At 37.6% G+C, this 22560-nt stretch overlaps 2 protein-coding genes across 5 annotated transcripts in view; both read left to right on the top strand.

Annotated features, from left to right (window-relative positions):
* The window catches only part of LOC127652607 (homeobox protein Hox-B3a-like), a 61430-nt gene that overhangs the window by 20935 nt on the left and 17935 nt on the right, over positions 1–22560 (top strand). For 2 of the 4 annotated variants that reach the window (XM_052138844.1, XM_052138848.1), the window contains exon 3: positions 390–4360. In XM_052138844.1, coding sequence (XP_051994804.1) covers positions 390–1150 — 761 coding nt within the window. In that variant the 3' untranslated portion in view covers positions 1151–4360. Of the gene's footprint in view, positions 1–389; positions 4361–4943; positions 5079–22560 lie in introns of those variants that run through there. The other 2 variants (XM_052138847.1, XM_052138846.1) reach the window with 2 other exon arrangements.
* Positions 5124–7650, top strand: LOC127652608 (homeobox protein Hox-B2a-like). Its single transcript, XM_052138849.1, has 2 exons — positions 5124–5617; positions 6444–7650. Exons 1-2 carry the CDS (start codon positions 5125–5127, stop codon positions 7181–7183), a joined length of 1233 nt encoding a protein of 410 aa, XP_051994809.1. The 5' UTR covers position 5124; the 3' UTR covers positions 7184–7650.

Consider the following 22560-nt stretch of genomic DNA (forward strand, 5'->3'; position numbering starts at 1 on the left):
TATTTTGATTTTAGATAAGAGCAATGCCACACCTGTCATACATGGTTATTGTGTCCAGATAACAAAATATTTATCCAACAAGCCTCTGAATTTGTATATAAAGTCTCCTATCTTCTTTTTCCACTCTGTAAACTATTAAAAGACAAACCATGTTGAGAACACACCGTTGCCTAATGCACAGTGTGATTCTGGCCCTGGGCTTTAGTTGTAATGTGATTTACATACACAAGGTCAATGTTAGGGCATGCGTCTCTTAATAAATGCCAAAGTTATGAAGTGTTGACAACCAATATCAGGGGGATAAGTTTTTCATGGCCGGCTTTATTAGTGGCAACGATGCTTTCAATTTCTGTGTGGAGTAATTATGTTTTATTTCATTCTCACCCCAGCGGAGAGCAGCGGTGGTGAGAAAAGCCCTCCGGGTTCTGCAGCTTCAAAGAGAGCACGCACGGCTTACACCAGCGCACAGCTGGTGGAGCTTGAGAAGGAATTTCACTTCAACCGATACCTGTGCCGGCCACGGCGTGTGGAAATGGCTAATCTGCTCAATCTCAGTGAGCGGCAGATCAAGATTTGGTTCCAGAACAGGCGGATGAAGTACAAAAAAGATCAAAAGTCAAAAGGCATGGGCTCATCCTCAGGTGGGCCATCCCCAACAGGAAGTCCCCCTCTTCCGATGCAGTCTTCAGCTAGTTTCATGAACTCCATGCACTCGATGGGCAGTTATGATGCTCCATCCCCGCCATCTTTCAACAAGCCCCATCAAAATGCATATGCCATGTCAACAGCCTATCAGAACCCAATGAAGGGTTGCCCACCACAACAAAAGTATGGAAACACTGCTCCGGATTATGACCCACATGGGCTACAGAGTAACAGTGGCACCTATGGGACACCAAACATGCAGAGTAGCCCTGTGTATGTAGGAGGCAGCTATGTTGATGCCATGCCTGCCACTGGGCCTTCTATGTATGGCCTCAATCACCTACCACACCACCAGTCGGCTAGTATGGACTACAATGGAGCCGCACAGATGTCTGCGAACCAGCACCATGGACCGTGTGACCCACATCCGACATACACGGATCTGTCTGCGCACCATCCTTCTCAGGGTAGAATCCAAGAAGCACCCAAGTTGACTCATCTGTAGCAGGTTTGGACATAAAAAAAGAAAGAAAAAATTAAAGGAAGACAAACAAAACAGACTAACCCATGGGGCGATGCAATGGGGTTGAATAAGATGATCCAGTGGTTTCTTGCCATAATTAGAAGACCAATTTGTGTCAATGTTGTCCTTTCTTTCATATGTGAACATACCAATTTTACACGAATTTAGAATCCATAGGTCTAAACACTCCTTTAAAGTGAAAAGATTCATGATACGTGCATAAAAATGGCTAGTTTATGCCAAGGAATAGATTTTCTAGCTGTATGACCTCATTACATCATTGTAAAAGCTTTTTGTATTTTCTTCAGCATTGTTGCTGCATTCTTCACACTTAGGTCCTTTAAAGGCTGGTGTGGTAAAGCCTACATTTAAAGTTACTGCAGGTGCAAGAAAACCACTGGATTGTTTTCGTCCACTACCCTTATTTTACATACCTCTTCTTTTTAAACGTCTAACTAAACAGTCAGTCTCCTATGAACTTGTTCCCCAAACAACAGCAAACTGTGCCTTTTCTTTAGCAAGACACAGTGATCAAGATATTCAATTCTTTACCTGTTATAAAGGGTTCAAGTCAGTTCAAACTATGCTCCCGACCCCTAGTATTTATTAGTACGTATAAATTTGTAATGGCTTTGAAACAGGGTAAAAAAATACAAAAAATAGTTGAGAATTCTAGTAAATTCAAGCCCCTCCCCCTCCCTCTCCTCATACAATTTTCCCAGTTCTCTATCCTTCCCAAGCTTTGGGTTCGCCTACAATAGTCTAAACTAATACGGAAGGCCCATATTTTATCATGTCTTGACTTAACGTGGAAACAGGGTATATTTGAACAAAAATGCATGTCCGGGAAGCCGAGCTACGGCGCAGTTTACGCCTACTACGCTCTCGTCTGGGCATCATTGTTGCACTTAGTTTACATTTAATGGGTGAGGAAGAAAAGTAAATCTTATTTTGAATCGGAAGGCCTTCAATCAGCGTCTTTCGCTAAGTGTGTTCAAGTGAACATTCATAAATATATATTTATTTGTTATAGCCAGTTTAAATACTTTCTTTTTTGTATTATTTATCCCCATGTATTTATATCGATAAAATGTACTTTTTTTAGTATCTACCTGTTATAAAAAGACGTTGTGTTCTTGTCATTGTAACAAATTAATTTTTAGTTCTTGTATTTTAGAGATATGTAGTTTTATGTTACCCTTGTATGAATAATGTCTTGACTTGTACAGGGGGCGCAAGAACGGAATCAAACCGTTCCTGCATAGTCGAGAATTAGCGATTATAGCGAAACATTTTGAGAACTTCATTTGTCCTTTGTAACTACTTTTATTTCCTTGTTAAGAGTTGGTTGTTGAACAATTCTTTAATAAAATGTTATGTTATTCATTTTCACTCTAGAGATTCATGAGTTTACCGAGGTTGTGGGGGTGGGGCATGGCTGAGTCTGCAATGGTCACATGGTGCGAGTCCAATAGAATTGCTGAACACCATTTTTTGTTTATAAGATTAAAATATGTGATTACAAATAATTCCAAGAATGAAGCGGAGAGGTAAAATATGACATACATATTTTTGTTAAATTTCGATAGATATGGTTTCAGATTTGGTTAAGAGCAACTCTATACTTATAAACAACAGAGATGTTACATGTGGAACCATGTTTATTCATAACAATAATAACCACATAATATCAAATTACAAGAAGAAAAAAAAATGACAGGATTTAACCACTAATACAAAACAGTTTGCAATTACGGTCTCAGTAGCATATGTGCATCTTGTATCAAATGAAACATTACAAACTGTTAACATCTATGCTGCCTTGATGTTTCAAAAAAGCCCATGTAAAAACGCTAGCGTTATCATCACAGATAGTCCTCACCAAGCAAGCTTGCTTATTGCTGTACAAACAAAATACAGTGAAAAATCTCATTATATCATGCAGTGTAAAAACATGAGGTATGACACAGTCTAATGTTGTAAAATTGTTTCATGCATTCCTGGAAGAATTAATTTGTAGGTAATAGATAGATAGATAGATAGATAGATAGATAGATAGATAGATAGATAGATAGATAGATAGATAGATAGATAGATAGATAGATAGATAGATAGATAGATAGATAGATAGATAGATAGATAGATAGATAGATAGATATGTGGATAAATGGATGGATATATGGATAGATGGATGGATAGATCTTAAAAAAATATTAAAACCGCTGTCCTCGGATAATACACATCCCTTTGTTAAGTCCCAGAACATCATCATTATTATTTTCTAGTGAAAAACATCCAGATGCAAAAATAAAAATACAATCACTTGTTCATCAATTCATGTAAGTACTGAGCGAAATATAAACACATAAAAACACTCAAACAAGAAATAAAAAAGAGATTATCATTGCGTCCCAGTCTCTCGCAGTCAACTCTGTTCTGAAGTGGAGAAGGGCCTTGCAGATTGACCTTTTCCCGAAGTGCCCACGGCCTACAGCGGGCTTTGTATTTGCCTTATAATGCCAAGACACCCACACACGGTTATAGCTGTTTCCACTTTTCTTTTAGGCATGAAAAAAAAGACAAAACGGACCTCGTGTTTTACAAATGCGAACTAATGTTGTGACGTTTATTACAGCGTGCCAGCTGCAACACAGTTTAGTTTTAACATCTGTCGTGCATAATCCTGTCAATACGAAGCGCCAATAGAATATATCCATTGCTGTAAAACTTAATTCTGGAAAAATCCACAAATCTGCAGAATAATGGGGGTTTTCTTTGTTGTGATCTTGAAGGAAAAAATGCGAATTCTTGAGGGTGGCTGCTGTCAAGCGCTTTGCCGGCGAAAAGATTGATCACTCTTGCTGCCTCTCCACTCCTGCTCTAAAAATATCTACCCCCTTTTCCTATTCGTTTTCAACTTTGACGCAACCAATTTAGTCCAGTTTTTCATCAACTAAAATTATATTCTTGGTTACTTCGTCCAATCAGCAAATAAATGCATTTATAAACGAACACACGGAATTGGTGATTTCTATTCGTAAACGCGACCTCACGAGTCACGATTAATTTTGGCTATTCATACATTTTTAACAAACTAAGCGTCTCTCTCTCTCTCTCTCTCTCTCTCTCTCTCTCTCTCTCTCTCCATCTCTCTCTCACACACACACGCGCGCGCGCGCACACACACAACTCTTATTCGTACAGGATCATATTTAAATTAAACTTGAAAATAAGTAAAACATTTGTCCAAATAGAATAATTGTCAAACCTGGATTTCAATGCAAATATTCGTGCGTTTAGGTCATGTGGTTTCAGCAATCCTTCAGAGGCTGAATAAAAATCTAATTCAAGGTAAACTTTTCCGAATAGGAGATTCCCATCCATTACCGCATACATATGGCAGACAATCTTTCTATCACTCTTGCACATCCTTATTTATGCGCTTGATAAAAAGAACATTTCTATAGCTACATCTCTTGTCTGTTACTCTTGTCAAAACTTTAAAGATTAATGACTCTTGATTGTAAATACGCAAGAAACCATACTGTGGATGTGCTTATTAAGGTAGGCCTGTGGATTACATCACTGCATTTGGATGGTTATTGTCTAGCACCAGAGGCCCTCACTTTACCTCTCAAGACAAACAGGAGTCTGAGCACAATGAGCTCAGGAGTTTTTTTATTATTATTATTCTTTCATACGTGCAAGACATGAATTATAATAACTGTTATATTTTTTATGAATTCAGACAAATATTGCTTTCTTTTGCCACCAGGCCACGAATTTCGATTGGCTGAGATGAGTCATGTGACCAGGAATTGGCTGCAATTTCACCCATAGTCTTCAGTTTAGTAGACCCCGGTCCCCATACGCTAGTAATATCACCAATATACACAATTATTAAAGCCCGCAAATGCAGTCATAGCAGGAACGCAAAATAAATTCTAGCGTTTTGGATGTTATTTTTTGCGTATGTTGGTGTCGCTGGACGCCCTTCTTGCCCAGGCGAAGCGATGAATTTTGAATTTGAGAGGGAGATTGGGTTCATCAACAGCCAGCCTTCCCTTGCAGAGTGCCTGACGTCTTTCCCCGCTGTCCTGGAGTCATTTCAAACTTCATCAATCAAGGACTCGACAGCAATTCCACCTCCTTTCGAGCACACCATCCCTAGTCTGAGTCCCTGCACAGGCAACCAGGCGCGACCAAGGAGCCAAAAGCGTATAGCCTCTAATGGCCTCCAGCTCCGGACACAAACAGCACCGACGACGCTGCACCAGCAAGGCCCGGCCCCGCTGTCGGGCAGCGCAGCCCTGGCCCATGAGTTTCCATGGATGAAAGAGAAAAAGTCCTCGAAGAAGTGCTCCAAGACCGCAGCCCCTGCAGCAGCAGCAGCCTCTCCCTCTCAGGCATCCTCCGGTTACACAACCGCGGGACTGGAGTCCCCGACGGGTACGTTTAACAAAGCAGAGGATGTGTTTGTTCTACATTTCTTCATTTTTGACATTTCAAAATGTCAAAATGTCAATATTCGGCTCATGAACCGAATAGATGTCAATATTATTTAGTTAGAACTAAAATTACACTTATTGACTTCTATTGGGGACAGATTTAATATGATGTGATATTTCATGCTTCGAGATATCTACGCAAGTATTATTATCCAGCCGCAACTATGTTCTTTGTCCAGTTTATGAGTGATATACAAGGAGCATATCCTGATTGACATGGACTAGTATTTTATTTCTCGCCAACTTTGTCTATTTAGGAATATTTGTATGATTTCATGTCATGTCCACATTTCAAGCATCATTAAGCTTGCATGAATGGTGTGTATAATGTTTTTAAAGAACCATCCCATTGCAATAATGTCTTTAGAACATAACAGACACCCCATTTCTTGGCATAAATACAAAACTGTACTCATTCTGGGAGATTAAGTTGCAGACTTTCTTGATCTGGTATAACGATTTAATTGCATTTTATGTCAGCTGCGACTCAATATTTATTCTCAACCATGCCTCATGGTTTAGGTAGCCATTTTGGATATCAGTATATATTGTGGAAGCTGTGGACCAAAAGAAAACAAGGAGCTTGCTGAAATAACGCATGTACATCAAGACATGCCTAACCACTGCATTCATTGCGACTATGCCATAGCTAAACAACAGGGCTTCTACACACTGGTATTTTATTGTCGTCTGGACAAGTTCTCACAAGAAGTTTGATGACTTCGCCTTTTATATGGGACTTATGCGTGTTGTTTTGATTCTTGCAGAAGCTCAAGGTGGACTGGATAATGGTAGCGGTTCACGAAGGCTGAGGACCGCATACACCAACACGCAGCTACTTGAACTGGAGAAGGAGTTTCACTTTAACAAATACCTCTGTCGGCCCCGACGCGTTGAAATTGCAGCGCTTTTGGATCTAACCGAGCGCCAAGTCAAAGTGTGGTTTCAAAACCGACGCATGAAGCACAAACGGCAAACTACGCACCACCGGGATGGGCAAGAAGGCGAGCACAGCGGTTTCGAGCCCGTTGAAGGAACCGACGCTGCTTCACCTTACTCGAGCCAATCTTTGGATGTATCTGGTTCTGGCTCTGGTTCGACAGCAGCTTCAGAGAGTGATACGTGTCAAACAACTGCTTCCTACACGAACACTGCGGACAAAAGCCAGCCCACGCCTGAGGAGTGCCAGGCGAACCTGCCGGAGCCTACATCTGTTCCTGACACAGCGGTTCACTCCCCCCCGTATCCAACGCCTACTGCAGATAACCCCACCACAATGGGTGAGGGCCGTGTAGCTGGGCCGGAGCATTCGTTCACAGAGCCGCAGGATGCCAACTCTTTACCCGATTTGAATTTCTTTTCGACGGAGTCCTGCTTACACATTTCGGACGCTTTATCGCCGAGTTTGCAGAGCTCACTGGACAGTCCCGTTGACTTCTCAGAGGAAGATTTTGACTTGTTTACGAGCACCCTTTGTACTATAGATTTGCAGCATTTACAGTTCTGAACGACAGTAATGATATCAAAAGCATACAAGAACAATCGAACTCAAATTTATAACAATGTCATAAATGTTTCTCGACCGCAACATTCCTAAATTAAGACGGGCAGAGTGAAATTTCATGTATTTTATTGCCTTTTGATTCTTGGATTTTAGTCAACTAACAGCTGAATGGTTGCGGACATTTACAGTGAAACTCAATCATTGGAATCTCAGGAATTGTGCATAAGGGTAGTCGAACTGCTTTTAGGAGTTCTCTCAAGACGGGCGTTGTCCCAGTTGAATAATTTACGACCTAGTATATTTATTGAGATTCTTTAATAGTAAATTTTAAATTTATTTATTGTACGTTATTTTCATAGTTGAAATATTAAAAAAAAAAATACACAAACATTATGGTTGAGCGAGAGTGATTGATTTATTAAGATCTATTGAATAGTTTCTTTTGATATTTCAATAGTATGCTAAATGATGATATTTTAATATAGGCTTAGAAAAGACACCTTAATTTTAGGAATATTTTTTTGGTTCTTTTTCCTGGTTATTGATGTTGGACAGCGAAGAAATATGTAATTCCCAGTTTGGATGAATTTCTGAGGTACATTATATATTACGAGTAGTGTGCAAAGATTATTGATATTATTATTAATATTTACATCGTTATATTTTCTGACGGCAAGTTTGACAATTATCGTTTGCCAGATGATGTAAAGTTATACATTGGTGTTATTAGTATTCGTTGAGAAAAGAGACGGAAAAATAACAGTCTCAAGAAAAAAAGTTAAAACTTAAAAATTTTAAAAATTAAAACTTACAGTATCATATGCTAAATATTTGTTCAAACCACTGGGTATCAACCAGCCTTTTTTAACGACTTGCAGCAAGAACATTCACATCAAGAGCAATCATAAGTTCGAAAAACTGTAAAACTAAATATCCTTACAAAATGGGCTTTGGTAGACTACATAGCAGCAACCCCATTTGATGACATGAGACATAAAAATCTAAAGGGCGAATATTATTTATATTTGCTCTCAAAAGAGAAGTCAATGTTTATACGGGCATGGACGTTGAAAAAAGGCCGAGATGAGCTGCAGGAAGGTCAAGCGGTTGCACTCGCCCTGATGCAAAATGGCGCTGGAAACACAATGAAGGATATGAACAATAAAGCGGCAGCCATTATGGATAGTTCGGGCTCCAGCTGAGAGCGGGGTGATCCGAGCTGGCTAGTTGTCAGATGAAGCCATTAGTTTAGAAATTCATATTTAAGCATAGCCTATTCAATGCTTAGAGAGCAGTATCCATTTTTAAAGCTATTTTATTTTAGTTTTTACGTTATTCATTTTGGACACCTTAACAGCTGGATCTGTCCCAAGCACTGAACCAGGAGAAGATCATATTAACAATAGCAATAACGTACACTACAGCAAAACGAACACATCCATAATTATAATAATATGAATAACAACAACAACAACCACAACTACTAATACTACTACTAATAATAACAATATCAGTAAGAAAATTAAGTTAAGACATTAAGCCAATATATAGGCAAAAGGCAATTTTTCGACATTATTAGCCCATCGGAAATACACGTACCGCAGGGGGTACTGAGGCCTAGGGGGAACATTGAAATATTTCGATTATGGTTTGTTAAACCTATGAAGCAGAAATTGTGACTTAAAATATTATGGCTGAAATATCAAAAGGCTCAAATCACATCAGTTTTTTTGTTAACGTCTTAACACGTTACTTTTTTTTAAAGGAAAGGCCCTATTATTCTCTTTCCCTATCCGCCTGACCCATATACAATGTCTGCAGGAACAGGTCCTTAGCATTCATTTAATACATTTGAATTAACATTTTTTGTTTATTTACACGAGCAGTATCAGGTAAATGCATCCAGTGTGTGTGTGGGCGGGATTGGGTGGTTTACAAGGACATATTTTTTGGGTTACAAACTGATAATTACAAGGGTACTATGTTATAAATGTGGTTTACGAGGACATTTCTAATGTTTTTAATGTAAAAATGCAGAAAGATTTTTGTGAGGGTTAGGGTATAAAATCTGTAGTTCGCACAATATAAAAGTTATTATGTCTGTTGAGAGTCCTCACAATGATAGCTGCACCAACATGTGTGTGTGTGTGTGTGTGTGTGAGAGAGAGAGACAGACAGACAGACAGAGAGAGAGAATCAGGTCCTCTGCTCATATTACTGACATAGTGGATCTGGTCACCCTACAAAGAGCAATGCTACTATGACAGCTGAGAGTTTAACTCTATGTGTACAAGAGCCAAACACTCAGTCAATACACACCTCACAAGCATTCATCAGCCCAGCAACTCTTTTATGAGGAAAAGGTGCAGTAATCAAATGCTGACAGATTGATTGGGCATTGAAAAAAATAAGGATGCTATCCAAATGCTATATAGTAAATGATTTACTGTTGTATCAAGGGTAGGAGAGAAATAGATGGATGGATGGATAAATTAATATGAAGACAGATGTCTCTTGTGCTGATCAGTAAAAATTAGTCAATTTTAAGTGGTCAAATTTGCTATTTCTTGTTTAGGCCCTGGTTTGGGATTTCTTATTGTCCTGGTGCCAACATGTACAGGGCTGGTTCTCTCTCTCATTCCAGCTATCTGGCCTACTTTTGTTTAATTCACCGGAGACAGGTGATGCAAAGACTTTAATCAACACATATCCAAACAAGACAAACAACTTCTACCTTGCCCTAAGGCCACACAAGTTTAGTAAAAATTTTAAAAACCCTCTGGTGGTGTATTTTTTTTTTTTACATTAGCCTGATAACTTGAGGTGTGGCTGCTGGGTCAAGTTTTATCTCTCCCTCTAAGCTTTGCTTGGTGGTCTGCCAGCTCTTATACGCTTATCAGTTTGCCTCTTTCTCAGTCTCCCTCCAATGTAATCAGGGAACTGTTTATATATTTTACAGAGCAGAGAGCAACAGCCTTGGCAAGGCTTCCTTTCTGGGCCAATGAAGTCTAAAATAAGAAGAGATGTGGTGGTGTAAGGATTTTCTCATATGAGAAAATGGGCAAATGTTTACAGAGGTGCATCCTGGGTAATGCTATGCTTAAAGCAGTGGAGAGACTGGCCAAGATTAAAGTGGAAAGTCTCCTTCCATTTCAGTCAAACCACTATAGTAGCACAGTTTAAGCAGTTAAGAAAGTACTTATTCGTTAAACAAGGATAATAACGATGGTAACAACAAAACGTTATATATGCTTATTTTAAAATGGCCTAATAAGGGTCAGCTGTATAAAAATAATGTATTGGATATATAATGTTTGTAATGGGCTCTAATTTTTTTTAAGCTTATATTAATTTGTTTAGCAAACTTTGTTCACGAAATTCTGATTAATATCAAGCTACTGGCAAAGTAATATGTAGAGCAAATGATGCATCATACCAGAATGTTAACTGGCAATACAAAACCAGCTCCAAGCATGATAACACAACAAGATGCCCCTCCTGGTGACCTGAAGGCAAAAAAATCTGAGCAAATAGAAAGCCAGTTGGAACCTCTCCTGTGATATTTAAAGGAATAGTTCACCCCAAAATGAAAATGCTCTCATCATTTACTCACTTTATGCGATTCCAGATGTTTAGGACTTTCTTTATTCTGCAGAACATCAACAAAGATTTTTAGAAGAATATCAACGCAAATGGGGTCCCACACGTTCAAGCTCCATAAAGCACATAAAGGCAGCATATTTTCTGAAGTGATATAATCGATTTTGGGTAAGAACAGACCAAAATGTAACACATTTTTTACCAAATAATTTGCAGTTGCAGTTTCTAGTCACAACTGATTTCAAACTAGATTAAATGTCCTAGTGCTTGATGCATGGGCAGAGTATTTTCTTAAATTATTATAAATCATTACTAAACTAATCTTTGGGGAGTAAACGATTAAAGGCATTGTATGAACCAATAGAACTGAGATATTCTTCTAAAAATCTTTGTTGTGCTCTTGAAGAAAGAAAGTCGTGTACAAATGGGATGGGTAAGTGATGAAAGAATTTTCAGTTATGGGTGAACTATTCCTTTATCTTTTTTGAGGTTTTAAATTGATGAGTTTACTTTGGGATGTGAGATAGAGCTTATTTCATGACACTGGTGAGAAAAGCAATGGTAAAGAAAATGACAGCAATTTGAGGTAAATTTTGTTAAGATTATAAAAAGTAAATTTAACTTAACGTTGTGAAGGGGTAGTAGAAAATATAAAAATGTATTCCAAATACTTTGTAGATATTTTCTAGAGAATATTTTTTTCCTCTGTCCCACTACCAGCACTGCTTAAAAAAATTGGGATTTGGTCAAAAAAGGGTCTTTAATATCTTCCCAGTATTGAATAATTCTTCATTTTTGCTTTTGACTAAGGTAGAAATCATCCTAAGATTTTTTAAAAAGTATAATGTTAGGTTATGTGGAGCTTGGATAATAATGCAGCATGTCAAAAGTACAATTTCTAAAAGTGCCCACATTCAACCTATTATATCAAACACTAAAACTCTGAATTTTAGATTATTTTATTATATTTTTGTTAGTTTTGGAGTTATGAAAATGTATTTTAGTTTAGTTTCAGTTTTATCCAATAATGTTTGTTTATATTTTTATTTCAGTTCAAAACTATTCTCTCAGTATTTTAGTTTAGTTAGGGCCAAGATTTTGTTTTTGTTAACTATAATAACACTGGTCTGTCCTCACCCAAAACTGATTAGATCACTTCAGAAGACATGCATTAAACCACTGGAGTTTTATGGATTACTTTTATGCTGAATTTATGTGATTTTTGCAGTGTCAAAATATTGGACCCCATTCAATTGCATTGTACCAACAGAGCTGAGATCTTCCTCTAAAAAATTTTGTTTGTGTTCTGCAGAAGAAAGTCAGATATCTGGGATGACATAAGGATAAGCAAATAATGAGAGATTTTTATTTTTGGGTGAACTATCCCTTTAACAGTGTCCCCAGAAGGCATCTTAGCTTCCACTAGATGTGTAGCAGTCATTTTAAAAGACCGAACACTTACAGTGCAGTTTTTATACATTACATATATTAGTATACAAGTATAATATAAGTATAATATTATATTGCAAATGAAGTGCAATATTTAGCAAAATTAGCTGCAAAATTAAAGGACATATTGTGGAGCTATTGCTTTTGTTTCACACATGAAAATAAAAGACTGATTACAAGCTGGTCCTGAAAAAAATATTTAATAAATGACAATAATGCCAATTGGGCATGTGCACAAGTTTATTTTTTATTCTGTGCTTGTGCATTGTAGGAAGTGACATGAGTGTTTTGACTACGTTCACCAAAATTCAATCAGATCCATTTAATGATTCAGTGACCATTTCTGGTGATGCCCCCTGTTAATGTCTTGTGTGAAATTAGTTTGACACTAAATCAACAACCGAAATATTTTATAATCCTACAGACCTACAAATAGACTTTAGTAGAGGTTTTAAGCATTATAAGAACAAAAACAACAAATCCATCATTTGTACTCAGTATAAGTTTAGCTTGTAAAAGTGTGGGGGACTGAATCACCTTATTGAAATAGTGTGGGGGATGTGTCCCCCACATCCCCCCTGGATGCTACACCCTTGGATTTAACTCTTAAAATAGCAGAACTTGTACTGCATGCCACTTTAGCACATTTAACTGAAAAAACAAGAAATATCAGCTCCATATAATGTTTTTAATGTATGCTAAATGCAAAATAAGAAGGCATCTAAAAAAAACACTAATTAATTTAAACTGAAAGCTAAAGCTTAATATAATAAAATAAATTTCATGTCCAGCAACATTTGTTTATTGTTAATACAGACAGACTATGTTTCTAACATTCCTTTAAGGCAAGTCAGTCCGCTCAGCACCCATCTTGATAGCGCTCCATGGCAGCTATTTTCAATGAAGTTACCTTAATAGGTATACGAATTACATCGCCTATCTACTTGAATGGGAAAAGACTGAGATCTCCAAAATTAAATATTATGTGTCAAAAACATCAGCCTCTTTAGCTCAAATCAGGCTAAAAAAATCCAAAATTTTCAGGCTGGTTCAGCTACTGAGCACGTACAACCTCTCCATCAAAAAAGTGACCAGCTTGTTTAACTGAAACACAGCACTTCTATTCCAGCTGCCATAGTCTTTTCCTTTGCACACTGTCTCTACTACATTCTGTTAACACACTATTAATAATACAATTAATAACATAAAGGAATATTTCCGGGTTCAAAACAAGTTAAGCTCAATCGTCAGCATTTGTGGCATAATATTGATCACCACAAAAAATAATGAAATTGTTGTCCCTCCTTTTCTTTAAAAAAAGCAAAATGTGAAGTTGCAGTGAGGCACTTAAAATAGAAGTGAATGGGGCCAATATTTTGATTAAAGGCAGAAAAGTGAAGCTTATAATTTTATAAAATCACTTACTTTAATTCTTCTTAAAACTCATGTATTATTTGAGTTGTAAAGTTGATTAAAACATAATCTTTACAGTCGTTTTAGGGTTTGTTGACATTATATTGTCATGGCAAGTCACAGATAAGGTAAGTAAGTGATTTTATCACACTAAAATCATGTTAACATGCATATTGTTTATGTTTTGTGGCTATAATATTGAAGTGAGTATTTTAACATTTATGAATTGGCCCCATTATCTTCCATTGTAAGTGCCTCACTGTAACCTAGAATTTAGCTTTTTTCTTTTAAGAAAAGGAGGGACAAGTCAAAATAAATTTTTGAGATAATCAATATTATGACACAAATGATGTTGATTGAGCTTAACATGTACTGAATCTGGAATATTCCTTTAACACATCATGTCATTATATTATGCTTAACAGTTGATTAGCTAATGTTCATAGATAGTTAGAAATGTGATGGTATTTTCACATACAGTGGTGTTCAAAGGTCCACTAAAATAGTCTGCATGTGAAAATGATTCTATTTTGCATTCTTCTATAATTTAATACACATATATTCATTATAAATTATACAATCATTATAAAAAAAATTCTCAAAAAGTGGATGCATTTCAGAATTTCTTATCTGTCCTCATTTAGCTTTAATGACAACATGCACTTGAGCTAGCATGGACTCAACAAGTTGTCTGAAAATGTTTAAAACTTGATGATCCATGTTATCCCAGAATGATTTGAATGTTCCAAAAATCATCTTGCATGCTTTAGTGGAAGCAAATAAATCTGACCTTTTGTACAAATGACTTAACATGTCAAATTAAACAAATAAAAGTTTTGTCGGCACTATTTCTTATTCACTATTCAAATGCTGTATAACATAAATAGGCTTTGAACAACTTTAAACATCTTCTGGAGTCCATGCCAGTCTGAGTGTGTGCTGTCAGTATCAAGCAGAAGGAAACAAACCAAAAACATAAATTCTGAAATTATTGTAAATTTATCAACCTTTTATGCATATTGTTATGCTGATAATATAATTTGCAACAGAAATGTATTTGTAGTAAATCATAAAAGAGTGCAAAACAACATCAATTGTACAGAGCTGTACAAGGTTCAAAACAAGTTAAACTCAATAGACAGAATTTGTGGCATAATGTGGATTACCACAAATATTTTCCATAATTTTCTTAAAAAAACAAACAAAAAAAAAAATCTGGGTTACAGTGAGGCACTTACAATGGATGTGAATGGGGCCAATTCTTAAACATTAAATACTTCCTCTTTCAAATGTATTGACACAAGTTGTAAACAATATGTGTATTATTAACATGACTTTATTGTGATATTACTTTAGAACTTTTCTGTGTAAATTCATATCCAATTTTACTTATATAAAGTTTTCCATGTCATAATCCCATTAAACCTAAAACTACCTTAATAAATGGCAATGTAAACAACTGTTGAAATTATAAACAGGTTTTAACATATTTAATGTTAGTGCTTTTATATATACAGTATATATATATATATATATATATATATATATATATGGTTTGGAGGGTTACTTTTGAAATGTATTCCACTACAGATTACAGAATACATGCTGTAAAATGTCATTTGTAAAGTATTCCATTAGATTACTCAAGGTCAGTAACATATTCTAAATACTTTGGATTACTTCTTCAGCACTGGTGGATTTTGTCACTTGTTTTGACTATAAAACTCTACCAGTACAGTAAGACAAAATACACATGTTAAATTGATTCTTGTTTTAAGGATTTTTAGATATTTTTACAGGAAAACAACACAAAAATTATTATCAAGAATAAACTTTTTGCCCTATTATCAAAGTTCTTACTAGAAAAAAGAAATTATGATCCAACTTGAATGTCTGGTAACATGCATGTAAATCAGCTAGAAATAGCATTTCGGTTTTATTTCAATTTTATTTCTATTTCTTCTGCTCCAAACTTATTTCAAACGTACTTCTCTATCTGCTCGTATGAACGTAACACATCATAAAAAAGTGTTTCACCGCTGTTCAAATGCACTTTGGATCGCATCATTTATATGTATAAATGTTTTCCATCTGAAAGGACTAAATATTAAATGAAGCAAATACAATAAAATGAAAAGTAATCTCTTCAGTAATCAAAAAACTTTTTGAATGTAACTGTACTCTAATTAGCAACAATTTAAAGTGTAACTGTAGTGGAATACAGTTACTTATATTTTGCATTTTAAATACGCAATCCCGTTACATGTATCCTGTTACTCCCCAACCCTGTATATATATATACATTAAAATGTCTTGATTATTTGATTATTCATATACATTTAGGTCTTATCACTAACATGAGTTAAAATACTGACAAATGGTGAAAGAAACTGGACTAGAATATAAAGGAAATATATGAAGCAAATGTTATTTTAGCTAGATAAAGCTTCCACACAGCCTAAAGTGTTGTGACCAGTTTTATGAACGTACATTAAACTGCATTTCATACTTAAATGGCTGAAATAAAAGCTATCGATATAAATACACACAATTCTAACTAAAGCATTACCCATGTAGCTATATTCAGCTCGTTAAACAGAATGTGTGTGAAGCTAAGCTGACATTAACAGATAGCTAAAGTGATTGCCAAATAGCATGCTGTCCAATACAATAAATCAATTTTAATCCAGAAACATAATGGTTTGCATTACCATTTACTTTTATCACTCACTATATCTAAACAAATACTGGACACACAGTTGTAATAGCTTGATACCTTAAGTGAAGGTGCTAAAATTTTTATAAAACTTGGCAGCATACTTCAAGGTCTAATGTCTTTGGACAGAGGAACTGTAGAATAGTGTGTGTGGGTTTCTGTGATAGACAGATCTTTCTCTATTTCTGTCTTGTCACTACTTAAACAATGCAGATTATTCCTTCAGTATGTTAACATTAGCATTGCACCAAGAAAGACCACTGAAAAACATTGCATGTATAGTTTTCAAAAGGATTTCAAAGTAAGATGAGCAAAAGTTAAATGCAAGCTGCAAGGAATGGGAATCCCTGTATATTTGTTCAAGGTCTTGTTTGACTTCCCGCACATGCTTGTTGGGTAGTAATCTGGGGGAATTTTGTTAATCGGAAATTGTATGTGTGCTTTAAAGTGCATTCACTTTCCAATGATCCAGAAGATAATGTAAAAAGTAGTTATTTTACAGTAAATCAAGCAATTAAAAACCAACCAATTGAAATCAGACACCAAAAAAAAAAAAGAATAAAATCTCAGGCATGGGGTTTGCTCGTCAACCAGTATTATTGACACTATATGAAGATTACTAAAGCTAACATGACTTTTCTAATAGTCAACGGACAATAGTGATTTTGGCAAACTGCTTCTTTCAGTCAGAAGGCCACTTCAAAACATTTACTGTGATTAATCAGAAAAAGTTGCAGAAACATTTCTGTGGTATTTAAAACTTGGACAGGGAATAAAGTCCTTGAGTGGAAAAATGACACAAGTGTTTGGAGAGTAGCATGATACTGTATGACGGTGCTGGAGTCTATGGCATGCTGATCCCCCATCAACAGCTGTAACACTTAGTAAAAGGCAAAAGTATTGGCTCTTGTGCAATGGCTTGAAGCACACCCCTCACAGCTGTCCATATCAGCTCAGAGGGTGAGGGGGCATTCACTAACACTTGTACAGTATATAACAGCAACAAATCTTTACCCTTAACCCTGCCAACAACGGAATGTGTTGACAATACCTTGGAGCTATCGTGTTCTCTTGTATTGCTTAAGTAGATGAGATGACAGCTTCAAGTCAGCCAAACATGAAATGTACCTACCCAGGACTATGTGGCATACCAATGCAGCTCCCAGACCAAAATAGGTGTGTAGTGCATGATATTTTCAATAAAATGTCTTTGCATTGATTCACTGCATATAGGAATACATACTGAGGCTAGTTGTCACAACAATTTACTCCAAAGAATATGTATATTTTATTATCTATATAATAATATATATATCCTGAAATGTCTCCCTTGCTTCTCCTTATGAAGTCAATTTTGTTGACCTTAGCTGCTGCTAGAAAGACATGCAGTTTTTTGAATGTTTTTTATGGGATCTTTTGAAACTTCCCAAAAGAGGTACTACTCTGACATTAGAGAAATTTTAGCTGGCAGGCCACTTCTGTGAATATTACATACCACCACGAGTGTTATCCATTTGGAGGCGGCCAAATGGATCGATCAATCAATCAATCTATCTATCTATCTATCTATCTATCTATCTATCTATCTATCTATCTATCTATCTATCTATCTATCTATCTATCTATCTATCTATCTATCTATCTGTCTGTCTGTCTGTCTGTCTGTCTGTCTGTCTGTCTGTCTGTCTGTCTGTCTGTCTGTCTGTCTGTCTGTCTGTCTATCTTTATTTCTGTCTGTCTGTCTGTCTATTGGACCTGCATGATTCAGATAAGAATCTCTTATATATGGCCATAATGAGGTTTTTAAAATGGAGCTTCTGCTTTCTTCAATTTTCAAAGAGTTTGACAAGTGTATGGAATTAATGCAATCATCAGTCTCTTTTAAAATGTAGGAAATGGAATATCCACAGAGAAATCCTATCGTATTCCATGTGTAGCGTGTAACACGTGTTTAGTGTGTTATACTAGCGTGACATTCAATATGGGCCAATTGATCAGAAGGAAAATGCGTCTACTGGAGAGAGGAAGACAGCACAACAGGTGAGTGAACAATCAATACAAAGTCTTGTTTCTGATTCAGTTTTTGGTCTTGTATTAGAAGAAATACACTTTTACTCAAAATGTGTGAATTACAAAGAAAAACAATTAAAATACAATAAATGAAAATATTCACACTTTTGTTTTCTTTTTTCCAGATACGTGGACTCAGTTTTGAACAGTACTCTATTGTAAACAGATTCTCACATGCTTATGAATAATAAAATAAATAAAATAAAAATAAATCTGTGTCAGATTCCTTACAAACAACGAAATTAAAGAACAGATAATAATTTCACACAAAGTATTGCAATCAATAGCTCAATTACCTCAGAATAAAATCAAATGAACAATCAGTTTGATTCAATACACAGAATGAAATTCTGAACTTTCGCTTTCAGTTGCAAACGAATCACTTCCTCCTCAAAACTTAATAGTCTGTCCAATGTGAATCAGAGACTGAAGATTTGACAAATAAATTCAGTTAACCTGAGTTCATAACTCAAGTCGATGAGTTCAGAGAACTATTGATTCTTTTAGAATGATTCAGGATCACAATCAATGTCTTTTGTTGAGAAAAAGGAAAAATAGAAAAAACAAGACGATCTCAATGTGTCCGAGTCTTTGTCCAAAAGTAAAAGAAATAATTCTCCTACCAGTTTGATGGCTCAAAACACAGTTCAACAGAGAAAACTGTTCCATTGGTGGCTCGCCATATACAATATGCACCTCGTAGTGCCCAGCACGAATCAGGGAACTCACAGAAGAACTTGAATGAATCTCACAGAAAAACCCAGCCTTGTAAAACACAAGGCAGAACAATAATTAATCTTCAATTCAAAACAATTTCATCGTCAAATCACATGCATGCACTTCAATTAACACATTTAACATAACACTTTAACACTCAATAGCATGCTTCATTAGCTCATTAGCATTTTCACACGTGCATCAGCTTTAGCCCATGTGCGGTCCACTTCAGCTTCGCACGGCCTATATAAACACTCTATATTATTTCTCTATTAGATCTACGGCACTTTTTCCATAAACATCAAGTTAATGTTTGAGTTTTAACTCACCAAGGCGATGAATTTATAGATTTTCAACAAGGAAGTTCATTTGTGGCACATTGATGTTCCGTGTGTCTGCATCAATCTGTTTCACAAGCCTCCGCCTCATCCGCCTCTTACTCTGGCATCAGCTCCTTATATTACAGCATCAGATCAGAAATCCTGTTTTTTCTGTTGTATTCGATCACTTTTCTTTGAGTTAATCACTTGCATGGAGGGGTTTTGAAGATCGCTACGTGTAGCTGCCTCATCTCACTCGCTCCACAGTAGCAGATAGGCGGGCTTGGCTCATTGCTGCTACTAGCTCTTAAAGAGCCCATCACCTCATTTAATCGGTGATTTCTTTGTTTCTTTCTTACTTATTTTTTACTTCCATTTTATTTTATTAGTAGCCTGGGTTTACCCGGTTACACTCTCCCGCCTTGAAGATATGCAGGTCTCACTGCATCTTCTAGGCTGTGAAATTACAGCAAAGGGAGATCCAGTTTCCATTTCTGGAGAGGCTTCCTGAAGGTAGTCAGACTCCTCCAGTGATGCAGTGAACGCTGTACTGAGTCCCTGCAGTAAGGACTGTATGACCAAGGAAAGGGGATTCCCTAATTGAGGGTACTGTAGCCTTTTGGTGGCTCATGAGCCTTTGCTGAACGCCTCAGGACACCTTCTCCAACCTGGTCAACCACTGTCTGGTCACTCTGAGGGTTTCTCTGATCAACAACACTGTCTTGCGGCAGGACATCAGTCGTATCTTCCTCAGTGGAGATCTTAGATGCCGATTCATCCGATTCCTCTATCTGCTCTACTAGTCTTGGGTCATCTCCAACAGGTAAGTCACTCAACACATCTTCTCTTACGAGATCCATCACCCACTCATCCTCTCTCTCAGGCTCATCCAGTGGAATTCCCTCCCCAGCGTCAGGTAGGTTAGGCAAGCTCACTTGCAACTTCACTGGAGTAGGTTGCTCAGAGTCTGTATTAATCACATTTCTCATTTCAGGAGAAACATCTGCTGTCACTCCACCACTTAACTGCTTTTGAGGTCTGGAATTGGAGAGAATTCGGTTTCCAACACTTGGCAAGTACCTGGGTGTGTAATAATCCATACAATCATTTTCTGATTCAGAATCCTCAGTCACACTTTTGGGATCATCTGTACCAGGGTTTGCTCGAGTTCTAGGCCTCCGAGGTGTCTTTGGTCTTACTGGTTCCTCAGGTGTGTTTTCTCGCAAGTATCCACAGGGTAGTAGCAAGTCTCGGTGCAACGCATCTAAGCGGCCCATTCTTTCCCTCTGGTTGAACGGTATAGACTGGCAAATCAACAGCTTTCTTGATCACTATGTATACCTCCTTCTCCCACTTATCTGCCAACTTATGCTTTCCCTCAGCTTGACGTTCCTCACCAGGACCCGATCTCCGATTTCAAGGGATGAGGCTGACCACTCGCTCGTCGAATCTCTTCTTATTACGTCTTGCCACTTTTGAGGCGTTCTCACTTGCCATCCTGTAGCTCTCCTGCAAGCGATCTTTCAAATTTCTGACATAACTTGAATGAGATGGGAATGACTTGGCAGGTAAACCGAAGGCCAGATCAACCGGTAGCCGAGGCTGCCTCCCGAACATTAACTCGTAAGGCGAGAATCCTGTCGAGTCATTACGAGTGCAATTATATGCATGGACTAATGGTTTCACATAGTCCTTCCAGCATGTCTTCCCCTTCTCATCCAGGGTCCCTAGCATCTGAAGCAGCGTCCTGTTAAAGCGCTCAACAGGGTTGCCCCGGGGATGGTAAGGTGTCGTCCTCACTTTACAGATTCCTGCTATACCACATAGTTCCTTTATCAACTTTGACTCAAAGTCGGGTCCCTGATCACTGAGGAGTTTCTCAGGAAACCCGTAGTGGATGAAGAAGTTCTCCCACAGGCATTTGGCCACAGTTTGAGCCTTCTGGTTCCTAGTGGGTATTGCCACAGAATACCTGGTGAAGTGATCAGTGATCACTAAAATATCCTTAGTATTGCTCCGATCAGGCTCCAGCGACAAGTAGTCCATGCAAACTAGCTCGAGGGGTCTGCTGGTCGCTATGTTCACCAGGGGCTGCACGCTCGGAAGGGTCTTCCGTCTCACACAACGCTCACAGGCCTTTATCTTCTCCTCCACAGTCATTGCCAACTTTGGCCAGTAAAACCGGGACCTAGCCAGATCCAGGGTCCTCTCAATTCCAAGATGGCCCATGTCGTTGTGCAGGCTTGTCAAGACCATCTCCCGCAGATCCACAGGTAATGCCAGCTGATACAACACACTTCCTTGATCTTGTCTCCTCCTAAACAACACTCCATTCTTGAATTCCAATCTGTTCCACTCTCTCAGCCATAAGGCTACTTCTACAGGCTCTAGTTTTCCTTCAGGCTTCTGCCCATATTCAAGGTACTTAATGACTTCTTTGAGTTCTGGATCAGCTCTTTGACGTTCTCTCAACTCTTCTTCAGACATTTGGGGAAGAATCGGAAGGCCATGGGCGTCTTCCTGCTGGAACTCCAGAGGTACTGCACTAGCATTAATGCACAGTGACTCAAACACAGTGGGTTGGAAGCATGACAGGTCAGAATCATCACAGCTCTGATATACTTGGTGTCTCTCACAGAGGGCTCTCACTGCTGCTGGGAGAATTGTTGGCTGCTCTGATTCTGCTAAATGGTGAAGAGTGAATTGTTTGATTCTTTCACGCTCCTTTTGGGAGGCAAGGTTATCCACGGCGTGCCATGAGGACGTCTGGAGAGTCCATCAGCGTCTAGGTTTTGTTTGCCTGCACGATATTGGATCTTGAAATTAAAGGTTGAAAGACTGGACAGCCACCTATAACTGGTTGCATCAAGCTTTGCAGATGTTAAGATGTAGGTGAGTGGGTTGCTGTCTGTTATTACAATGAACTCTCCTCCATACAGATAATCACTGAATTTTAAAGTGACCGCCCACTTGAGCTGAGGAACTCCAATTTGTGCGTAGGATACTTTGTTTCAGCTTTTGGTTAGACCCCTGCTTGCGAAGGCAATAACTCTCATTTGACCCTCCTGCTCTTGATAAAGGGCAGCCCCAAGTCC

Source organism: Xyrauchen texanus, chromosome 12, assembly GCF_025860055.1.
Source record: "Xyrauchen texanus isolate HMW12.3.18 chromosome 12, RBS_HiC_50CHRs, whole genome shotgun sequence".
Taxonomy (NCBI): domain Eukaryota; kingdom Metazoa; phylum Chordata; class Actinopteri; order Cypriniformes; family Catostomidae; genus Xyrauchen; species Xyrauchen texanus.